At 32.0% G+C, this 12290-nt stretch overlaps 1 protein-coding gene across 1 annotated transcript in view; it reads left to right on the forward strand.

The window, feature by feature from the left end:
* The first annotated feature begins 1159 nt into the window (after positions 1–1159).
* LOC115876151 overlaps positions 1160–12290 on the forward strand; it is a 57254-nt gene continuing 46123 nt past the window's right edge. The window contains exon 1 of the mRNA XM_030891835.1: positions 1160–1370. Coding sequence (XP_030747695.1) covers positions 1321–1370 — 50 coding nt within the window. The 5' untranslated portion in view covers positions 1160–1320. The remainder of the gene's footprint in view (positions 1371–12290) is intronic.

Raw genomic sequence — 12290 nt, forward strand, 5'->3', positions numbered from 1 at the left:
TATATATATATATATATATATATATATAAACGGGATTTGGTGTAAGTATTTGATACTTTTTTCCAACTACAGCCTATTGCTGCCTTCAGTCTCGATTTAGTGCGTCATCAGCTTTTAGGTTACGAGCTTCCATTACTTCCTTAACCGTTCCGTTCCAGGATTTTCTAGGCCTGCCCCTCTTTCTTCTACCCTCGGGAGACCATTGAAAAACTTTTTTTGGCCACCTGTTCTCCGGTATACGCAAAACATGTCCAAACCACTTTAAGCTCGATTTTTCGATTCGATCTAGCACTGTTTCTTCCGATGCATTCATGATACGCCTGACCTCGATGTTTGTCTTTTTTTCCATCCTAGATATACCTGTGCTTCTTCTAAGATAGTCCATTTCAACAACTTGGATTTTGTGCTTCGTATCTGCACTCAGAGTCCATAGCTCTGAACTATAGCAAAGAACTGACTCCACCAATGTTCGTCCAAGTCTCTTTTTAGTTGTTGCAGACAAGTTTCGGTCCCACCAGAGGCTATTAAGATATCCAACAGTTTTTCTTTGCCCAAACCCTTGTTGTTGATAGTAGCACCCAGGTATTTAAATTTGTCTACTTGTTGAATCTGGACGTTATCATCTATGAAACAAGCGTTGGAATTGACAGCTAAGTATTCTGTCTTTTTTAAACTAACCTGAAGTCCCCATTTGTTATATTCTTGGTAAAGCCTCTTAGTCATGAACTCCAGATCGTAAGAGTCCTGCGCAATCACGACCTGATCGTCTGCAAAGCTCAGAGTAAACAGTGTATCTTCCCCAATGGGTATTCCCATACCTTGACATCTCCTCTTCCATTCCCTAAGGGCTACTTCAACGTAAGCATTGAAGATTAGAGGTGATAAGCTGTATCCTTCACTAAAAGCAAATCTGCAAAAAAAAAAGTTGTTTTTTTCTAAACACTACTGCGTTAAATCTCTATGTATCGATAGCGTGTCAAATTTTGGGTCCATTAAACGTTCAAAAATGGCGGTTGTTCTAGATCTCGCAATTTTTAACCAGTTTTCCGGCCAGGTAATTACACCTTTCGATACCTACACTTTATCTGGCAACGCCGGTGGTACTATTAGCGAGCGTAGCGAACTACCGCACGGTACTTGCGGTAGAATTGTTGTTGTGTCTGTCTGCAGCGGTAACGGGTACCGCGCTCGACGACAAATCGCTGTCCGGCTTCGGTGATAGTTCGAATTCCGATGGAGTGTTTTTTTGGACTTTTTGCTCGCCAATATTGAAAGTGATTCGAGTTGTGGTGCTACTGTACTGTTATTTTTGCAATTATTATGGTGGCAAATATGATTTTCGAGTGTGTTATTGAGGAGTACGATTCGGGGTATGTAGAACAAGATCTCTAAGAACAACCATATTACAAAAAAGTAATTTTAGGTGTTTTCTTTCGAAAAAAATTTATTTAAATAATATAATCTACAATAATTATTATGTGTTCCATTATACAAGGTGTCCCAATATTCCGTGGACATAGAACTACTATATACGTATTTTTGACATCAAAGTAAGTTCCTTGGGCACAATTTACCTCTATACAAAAGTGCGTCGTTTGTCCGCTAGAGGGCATCAAACTTTAAAAAATAAACACATTTTTTCAAATATTTTAAGAACCGTTATTCCGATTTGAATGAGATTTTTGGTGTCACAAAAATCAAGAAAAAGTACGGGGAGGGTGAAAACTACCCCCATCCCTACATAAATTTTAGTGTAAATATTTTCCAACTCCACGGACAGCCGATTTTCTTTTCGTAAAATGGTCCGTCTAGCATTTACTACATTGTCTCTTGTAAAACAAGGCCACCGTGAATGCTTTTTGAGGAAAACAATTTCAGAGTTCCAAAAAATGTTTTTTTTTGTCACAACAAGCTATGGAGAAGGTACTAAACATTTATGTACGGGTTAGGGTAGTTCTCACCCTTTCCGTACTTTTTCTTATTTTTTTAGCCACATGTTAAAGCACTTAGCAAAACATAGACATAGACACCAGGAATCTCATTCAAGCCGAAATAACGGCTTTTAAAATATGTGAAAACATGCGTTTATTTTTTTAAATTTGGTACCCTCAAGCGGACAAACGAAGCACTTTTGTATAGAGATAAATTGTGTCCCATGAACTTATTTTGATTCCAAAAATACGTTGTAGTTCTATGTCCGCGGAATATTGGGACACCCTGTAATTTAAGATTTTACCAAACATACATCTCTGGGGTAAGAAATTGGGAAAAGGGCATTTCAAAACACAAAAAAGGATACACAAAATAATTGATTAGTGTGGTTCTTGATAGCAAACATTGGTTTACATGTTTCTTGGACATTTTTTGAACGATATAACAGGAATCAGAAACTAATTTGAATAGTTTCATTGCGTCATCAACTCTCAAGTTATTTTTTTCATTATGTGGCAATCGTAATCGCCACTTATTAGTCACTTTCGATATTGCTCTCATTAATACTTTTATTATTTGTTGTATTCTTATATAATTATTTTGTATTTTACTTACTCTTGCTAGTTGGTATTGTCTAGCAGACTTTAGCAAACTTTGCTTTAGCAAATAACAACTGAAAACTTAAATACCGGGTGGCCAACTAAGAATGGACGCCGGCTGTATCTCAGAAACTACTTATCGTATAACTTTGGGAAAACAAAATTCTAATAAGTAAATCGACCAAGAGAAATAGCTGGAAATAATTTTCAAGTTCGAAAAATATCCGCTAGGCGGCGTTTCTCTGATAAAACCCATCAGAAAACAGAGATTTTCTCAAAAATATGCAGGTGAACAGGTATTTTAAATATTACTATTGTAATCATCGAGAAAGTTGTATTTTTTTTGATATAGAGTATTTTGTTCTATCTCATAAAATATAGTGATGAGGGAAGGTTACACTTGCTTTTATTAAAATAAGTATAACTCTGGTTTGGGTTAGCCGATTTAAACAAACTAGGGCTCGTTTAAAAGAACTTTTCTTCCTTTCATGTATCGTCATTTAGTTATTAATGCAATTCGTCCTTTATTTCACTTGTTTTCGTGTTTTATCTGTTGTTTGTGTTATTTATTATTATATTATAAACTTTATGTCGTTTGGGTCACTTTTCATATAGCACAGGTGCGAATCTTAATATGCACTATTATTGGTCCAAATCTACAATTGATGCAAGTAGTTCAGCACCAAGACCGTTGGTCGGTAAATGTTTAGGCAGGAATTCCAGGGTGGCGAATGATTGGACTTTTTTAATTATCTGAATGAAATGTTAGGGGATCTAGAACTTTGTTAGGGGATCCATCTGTTGCAATTTCATCAGCATGAATGTAGTTGGTGTAGTTGATGCAGTTGTGTCGATTATTTTGCTATGAATGTGTGAGGCTTCTTAGATACTACTTATTTTAGTCGATAGACACGCTGGAGCGGCATATTTCCATGGCCAGCTAGGTCATCGGATTCAATATGCCTGGGTTTTAATTTATGGGGTCGAATCAAGAACGAACATGGACAAATATCAATTAAATGGTATTAAAATGAAATTAAAATATATGTTTTGATATTTTGACGGAACCAATTTACCTCTTTTTGTTTCCTAGCCTACTACTATAATCTGTAGACCTTATAATACTAGGCGACAGCCTAATATGATTTATTTTCTTAATATCTCTCGTTAGAGAGAAGATAGAAAGTTGCAGTTTTCGCTAATATTTTGGAAATTTTGTGCTCTATTTAACAGTACAAAGAAAAATATAGCCTCCTATTTATTTATTTTTTGTACAAAAGCGTAATATCTATTATGATGTCAAACAGCGCCCTCTAGCTACCACGAAAATAAATATGGAAACAAAATGTATACTGAAGATCATTAAGGAAGAAAAGCTCTTTTCAACGAGCCCTAGTTTGTTTAAATGGGTTAACCCAAACCAGAGTTATAATTATTTTAATAAAAGCAAATTTAACCTTCCCCCACCACTTTATTTTATGATATAGAGCAAAACACTCTATATCAAAAAAATTACAAATTTCTCGATGATTACTATAGTAATATTTAAAATACCTGTTCACCTGCATATTTTTGAGAAAAAAACTGTTTTCTGATTGGATATCAAAGAAACGCCCCTACCGGACATTTTTCAAACTTGAAAATAATTTCCAGCGATTTCTCTTGGTCAATTTACTTATTTGAATTTTTTTCTTAAAGTTATATGATAAGTAGTTTCTGAGATACAGCCGGCATCCATTCTTAATTGGCCACCCGGTACCTACATACCAGCAGAATCTCTTCTTGCTTTGTTAAAACCAACCGATTTTAATCTATTGCTCACATGCAACTTCAGCCACCAGGCGACCTTAGTAGGAACCTTTTTTTTCACAAAAATTAAGAATAACTATGTTTATTAATTTAACCTTTTTAATAGATAATTTCGAGGATAATATACACTGTTCATTAAGAAAAAATCTCACATGCTATTTTTCGCAATGCTACATTTTACAAAATACCAGTTGACAGGCAGCCTGAGATTTTTTCAGAACAACGTTAATTTTAGTTATATGTCCGCGCCATAAACTAAGTATGTCACTAGACGGTACCTACCAGACAGTAGTACCAGAAAAAACAATCATGTTGAGGAATTTACTGACAAACCATACAAGAGAAGAGTCGTAAAACTGCTTATTCCCAGTAGGAATAAGCTATGTTGTTGGAGATTGGTCATGTTCCGCTAAAATGACATAGATGCTGAATGCGTGTAAGCAAAGAACTAGAAACGTTAAGTGTGAATAAAGAAGTATGTACAAGACTGAGTTAAAAGTGATTTCAGTAAATTCAAATCCTAGAAAAATAAAATATTAACAAAATATTAATTCTACACTCAGATGCAAAAAAAACGCATTTTTTTTTATTTTTAGCCCTATTTTCATGATTTTTTTTTTGACTGTATATAATTATATCAACTTTAATTTTTAAACTAAGTTTTTATAAACTTTAGTATTTGGCATATTATACAGGCATAATCGAGGGGTTGTTTTTTTACCCTAACTTTAAAACACCCTGTGCAATAATTTCGTTCGTAAATTTTCCTAAAATATAATTTTACTGTCAGAACCATGATTCTTAAGCATTTTGTTTCTTGATTCATGTCAATACATGCTTTGATTAATTTTTAAAAGCAAAATGAACTGATCACGATCAATTTGCAATGTTTTCAATTATCATTACTTTTCGATGTCATTTTTTAATGTTAGGTCAGTAAGCGAGGGTTTTAGGGTCTGAATTCTGTACACCTGCACCGATTGACGTGAAATTTTAACAGTGAATAGTGATATACGTAAGAAACAAAAGTTACATAGTATCGATGTGTGCTTTCATCCTGGGGGTGAGTGTCACCCCTTCTCGGGGGTGAAAAAGAAATCACCAATTTTAATTACAAAAATCAATAAGAATGGGGGATGAATTCTAAGCAAAAAATGTTCTATAACATTTTTTTCAGAAAATATGTTGATTTTTCATTTTAAAAACTGCATATTTTTCTGCCATTTTTATAAATAACTCGAAAACCTGGCGGTTTATCGTAAAACTCATATAAAGCAAAAATGAAGTTTTTGGAATAACTAAATGATTCGTTTGATTACTGTAGGTGTAATAGTAGCCGAGTTATCACTCTGTAAAGGTGATTTTTTATTTTTCGAAAACTAAATTGCAACATTTTACCGTAAAATAATGGCGAAAGAACATATTTTTTCGAAGAAAATGAATATGACCGCTTGAAAAGACCTTTTAAATGCTTTTTTAAACAAGTTCTTAACTCAAAAACTCGCGGAGTTATGATAAAAATAAAATGGTCACTTCATTTTTTCTGAAAAAAATCAACAATAAAATCTATAACCAAAATTATAAAAATAAAAACTATATATATTTAGGTACTAACAATGGGCTCTGCAAGTTTCAGCGGTTTAGAATGCCTAAATTTAGAAAAAAGTTGAAAATAATGAAAATTCTTATTTTTTAAAAAATTTTAATTTTTTTGACATATTTCAAAAACTAAACAAGATACGTAAAAAATGCAAAACAGAGTAAAATTGAAGGTCTTTTTTAGCAATATTTTTGCGCTCTTCCAATTTTTCTGTAGATCTCTTTATTTCGTAGATATTACGGGTTTTAGTTTGACTTGCGTGTAAGGACCACCTTCTTTGAGCCACTAAAACCCAAAAATCTCGTAAAAATGAAGAGTTCAGGACTGTTCAACTATAGAGGTTAATTTGTAGCTCGTGTAATTTCCTACAAATTGATAGATTTTATTTTTATGATTTTAGTCATATATTTTGTTGTTAATTTTCTTCCGAAAAAATGAGGTGGCCATTTTATTTTTATAATAACTCCGCGAGTTTTTGAGCTACGAACTTAAAAAGACCTTTTAAAAAAGCAGATAGATGTAAAAGGCCTTTTCAAGCACTTTAAAAACGGTCATATTCATTTTCTTCGAAAAATGTGTTCTTTTGCCATTATTTTACAGTAAAAGGGTTGCAATTTAGTTTTTGAAAAATAAAAAATCACTTTTACAGAGTGATAACTCGGCTATTATTAAACCTACGATAATCAGCAAATAATGAATCGATTCGTTATTCCAAAAGTTTCATTTTTGCTTCGTTTTAGAGTTATTTATAAAAAATTCCAGAAAAATATGCAGCTTTTAGATGAAAGATCAACATTTTCAGTCGTAAATAACTCGGAAAATATTAATTTTCTGAAAAAATGTTTTGTATATATATAGAATATTTTTTGCTTAGAATTTATCCCTTTATTGATTTTTGCGAGTAAAATGGGTGATTTATTTTTCACCCCCGGGAAGGGGTGACACTCACCCCCAGGGTGAAAACACACATCGCTACTATGTAACTATTGTTTCTAACATACAGGGTCCGGCAATAGTGCGTCGGGCATCTGTAGCTCCTAGAATAAAAAACTTGAGAATTTTGTTTAAGTGCAAATCTAAAGTATGTACCAGGATGTATTTCAGGAAAATATTTTAACTTCTATAGGGTGGCTCAAAAAAGTGTGAGTAGACCTGGATGATTTTTTTTAAATGGAACACCCTGTATATTATTGCATTTTTGGCTTCCTTTCAGATCACTTTGCATAACTCTAAGATATGACTAAATATATTTCGACAGTTTCAGAGATATTAAAAAATAAATCAAAAATATATATTTTTCAGTCCTTCTTAAAAAAAATATTAAAAATACAAGAACTGTTCTGAAATCAAGACTATTTTAGGCATTTACTTTAGATGGTCTGTACTTACTTTGTTATAAATATGAAAATCGTAAATCATACAGGATGTTTAAAATTCTACGCCAAACTTTCTAAAATATAAAATAATTTTTCTTCGTTTTTTTAAATGGAACACCCTGTATATAATTTGTTCAATAGACGGAGAATTAAAAAATGAACATTTTTTGTATTTAGAGTATTTCAAAAATTTTAACGATTTCGCAGATATTTGCAGTTTCAAATTTCATATGGCATTTTCCACAGTAAATTTTTATCAAAGCCACCCAATAATTTTTCTCTCGTATTTTACCATTGACAGCGCCATATTAAATAATACTGCGTATATCTGCGAAACCGTTAAAAATTTTGAAATACTCTAAATACAAAAAATGTTCATTTTTTAACTCTCGATCTAATAAAAAAATAATATACAGGGTGTTCCATTTAAAAAAACAAAGAAAAAATATTTTATATTTTAGAAAGTTTGGCGTAGAATATTGAACATCCTGTATGATTTATTTCATTACCATATTTATAGCAAAGTAAGAACAGACCATCTAAAGTAAATGCCTAATATACTTTTGATTTCAGAACAGTTCCTGTATTTTTAATAATTTTTTAAGAACGGCTGAAAAAATATATATTTTTGATTTATTTTTTAATATCTCTGAAACTATCGAAATATATTTATTCATATCTTAGGGTTATGTAAAGTGATCTGAAAGGAATCCAAAAATGCAATAATATACAGGGTGTTCCATTTAAAAAAAATCATCCAGGTCCACTGACACTTTTTTGAGTCACCCTATAGAAGTTTACATATTTTCCTGAAATACGTCCTGGCACATACTTTAGGTTTGCACTTAAACAAAATTCTCAAGTTTTTTATTCTACGAGCTACAGATCCCCGACGATACAGTCCTGGTTTTAATTAACATTAATATCGATAACAGAACTAACGATATTAAAGAAAACATCTGTAATACGCAAGTGTATAAACAGAAAAAAAGTATATAAAAAATACTCTAATACTTTGTATTGCCTCCCTTGGCTGCTATAACTGCCTGTATAAGTCCGTTCATACTGTCATTGAGGCTGCATATATTATATTGCGTTATGCTTTCGCTTTCCCATTCTTCTTTAAGAAGCAAGGGAAGTTCATTTAACGAAGCTGGTACCGCTTCGCGACCTTTAACATGCGTCTATCCCTCCTACCAAGCATTTCCCAAACGTCAAACATAATGGGCAGTTCAGGTGGATGACACTACTTATGGGAGAACTGGCAATGGTTGAAAACTTGACTACAAGCGATTTTCTAGGAATCTTCCTTACCGATAAATTATTGACAAGAGTGACAGATAAAACCTTGACGTTCTTTCAGTATTCCAGTTCATCTCTTTTTCTTTCTAAAGTGTGCGTTGAAAGGAGACAAAAACAATTTTTGGTGACCCATAATTTGTTATTCGAACACCACTTTTCTCCTTGTCGGGTCGTTGACGTTGACTTGTCGCCATTTTATTTCTTTTGTTTACACGCTGCATTTTGCTTTGCAAATTTAATACATAAATTATTTAGGCAAATATATAGGTTTTTAATAAAACTCCTCGGACTAACGTGTAGGTAAGTGTTGATAATTTTTTTTTCATCTTAACATGCTCATTGTCGTTCTCCTGATTTTAGGTGACAGAAAAGGATCATCAAATCAAATTGAATTTTATATTTTCCTTCCTATTTATCCTTCCTAAATATCAACGAGATGAGCCATCGGAAGAAAGGGACCATAGTACAAAACAGAAAGGTGATCTTTTTTCTTTCCACTTCGGATATTGAAATTATTATATACTGTAGTCGTGTTCGGCATTATGCTCTGAGAAATATAGATAAACAAAGAACAACAGATATAAAGCATCCCAGAGGAAAAGAGAGGCAATACCTGTATGTACTCTCTCTGATATTTGTGAAAGTTACAGCAAAGTATTGTTGTAAATGTCATCTTTTTGATCGACCTGAAAACTTCGAGCAAAAAGATGACACTTTCAACAATACCCTGACAGATATCAGAGACGATACAGGTTTTTCCTCTCTTTTCCCCTGGAATACTTTTAATTTATTATTCTTTGTTTATCTAGATTTCTCAGAGCACTATGAACGAACTCAGCTTGTATGTTTGAAATAATCGTCCAGTTGGCTTAAAAATGATGATCGAAGACATTTCCCATATAATTTTACTTTCAAAATTATGATATATCTTTTATTTCTAAGCCATCTATGACGCCATTTTTTTCAGTTTTGTTATAATTAATTTTGTCTGTTGATCTACTTGTAACATTATTCTTTTAATTTTATTAATTTATTGTGGTGAAATTAATTTCTGTTGTATATTTGATATTGATATTAAACATTTTTAAAAAATGGTGTATTTTTTGTGTTTTTGTGTATGTCATAATTAAAAATAAATGAAGAAATAAAATTTGCTATTTTTTTAAACTTCCCGCCATGCGTGACAATTTAGTCCGTAGTTCCTACAAGCGAAATTGGGGGCGCTAGTAGCAGTAGACTTGTCAACAGTGTCAAATTTAAACGTCAATTTCACTTTCCAATATTTAGCAAGGCGCTCGCACTTCTTCTTGTGTATGTGTTTTGTGGGGCAATTCATAGTAGTATACTGTGGTAGTATATACTTCACAATAATAACCAAAGCCGCCTAGCAATCTCCGGCCAGGAAAAATAACTTCATAAAGAAATGATAATTGAAAAAATTGTAAATTGTCCAAAAATTAACCTAGGCATGTATGGACAAGATCCGAAAAACAAAATGCTCAGAAGACATGATCCTGACCGTAAAATTATATCTTAGCAAAATTTACACATGAAATTATTGCACAGGGTGTTTTAAAGTTAAGTTAAAAAAATATCTAGATTAACCCTATATAATATGCCAAATGCTAAAGTTTATAAAAAAAACAGTTTATTTAAAGTTGATATGATTATATTATACAACTTGCTAAAAAATTCATGAAAATAAGGCTAAAAGTAACAAAGATATAACACTTTAAATTGACCAAAATTTTTCGTTGCGTTCCTTTTGCATCTGAGTGTAATTTAGTTTAAAATAATAAATCAGCTTTGTAATTTATTCTTAATCTTTTATCTACAAGACAAATTCTACTATCAAATAGAAAATGCAAATATTAATATTACAGGAAATGCCTTCTATGTTATACTTTACTACATTTTTTCCGTATATTAAGCAGTTATATTACCGTTCAATAACCTTAATCAATCTGTTTGAAGCGATAATTGTATTAAAATATTAATTACAAAAATACTCCATTATTCTACCTAAACAATTATTTAAAGTATTTCATCCGGCAAAAAGGCCGGCCCGTTAATATTGAGAAAAAGAAGTATTTCATCAAATTATAATTTATTGTAAAAATTTGCCAAGTAACAGAGTCTATTAAAAATGTATGAAAGTAATTACACCAAACAAGACAAGGAAGTAAAATTATATTTTTTGCAAATTAAGTGGCGACAGTAATGAATAATTAAGTATATTAAATTCTAAAAATAATGTCCGGCTATAATTTCTCCTTATTCTTAACAGTTAAACCACTAAAGAAGCTTGATTTGCTTAGGTTTTGTACATGCTGTATCATTAAAAAAAGTTAATGTGGGTTTTTAATTGTTTTAATAATGAGTTTACTAAGATAAATTGTTTTTATATGATGGGAAAATAAAAGAAATCAAATATAATTTTTAATTTCTTGTACAGTGTGGGTCAAGTTCGACGCTTTTAAATGGAAACACCCTTTTCTATAGGAGATAGACGAAAACTAATATCGGTGTTTGGAGCTCAATTTTTGTCAAAAACATGATGGTGAGAACCGCATATCGATATCTGTTACCGTTTCGTAGTTACGGGGTGGTTTACAAAAATATTCACTTTTGACAAATCGCTGTAACTCTTTTGCTATGGAAAATTTTGTATTTTTATGAGAACATTTCCAAAGCACCTTTTTACGTAGAATTTAATGGTTTAAGTATAATTTTTTTTAAAATTAATAATTTAAGAATTATGAACAGAAAATTTGATTTTTTATATGGGACACCCTGTATATTTTTAGTTTATTAAAAATAATTTAAAATTACCTTTCCAAAAATATAACACACTTGATATTTTGCTCGATTCCTCTTCGAGATATAGAGTATATAAAAATTCGCCCGTTTTAAATGAGTAGGTTTTGAAAAGCACCAGCTGTAATGCAAAAAAATCTAGCTGTAAGCATCAATTAAAACAAAAATAATATTTGCTATGAGAGATGCAGAATTGTATAACTATTTAAAATATGTTTAACCAACATCAACACATTTAAACTATATCTAATAACAATAAAAAATATATAGCAAACCAAGACATCAGATTTTGCTACAGGTGTTTGACATATCGACCGTCTTCTATTATGGACAGACGGGGCAGTTTTTGAACATTTCTCGCGGAATTCATTAACTCAGTGGGGGTGAAAGATACCCTCTCATAACTGCTAAGTATTTCTAACTCTTGTCTAGATTATACGTGAGAATAAGGAACCTTTAATTTTTTTTCCGCAAATATATCCATAGGATTAGATCCATGGGCACTAAGTCAGGCGGCCTTGACGGCCAACGGCTGGAATCTTGGTTAGCTATTCAATTATTCTTGAAACTGGATGCAAAAATTTGCTGATAACTTCAGCGTTCAGAGGCGGTGCGTCGTCTTGCTGGAAAAATATGTTTTCGAGTTCCATTAACGGCATATCATCAATAAGGGGTCCAAAGCCTACTAGTTAAAAGTGGCGAACTTTTAAAAATTCTGTATTTCGAAGGGGATTATAACAAAATATCAAGTGTGCTATATTTTTGGAAAGGTAATTTTACATTTAAAGGTAATTTTACATTACATCCGACCATCCGGTCGGAGTCCAACAAGCGAGGGCTCATTTAAACGAGCGT

Source organism: Sitophilus oryzae, unplaced genomic scaffold (assembly GCF_002938485.1).
Source record: "Sitophilus oryzae breed Bouriz unplaced genomic scaffold, Soryzae_2.0 scaffold_1414_pilon_pilon, whole genome shotgun sequence".
Classification (NCBI taxonomy): domain Eukaryota; kingdom Metazoa; phylum Arthropoda; class Insecta; order Coleoptera; family Curculionidae; genus Sitophilus; species Sitophilus oryzae.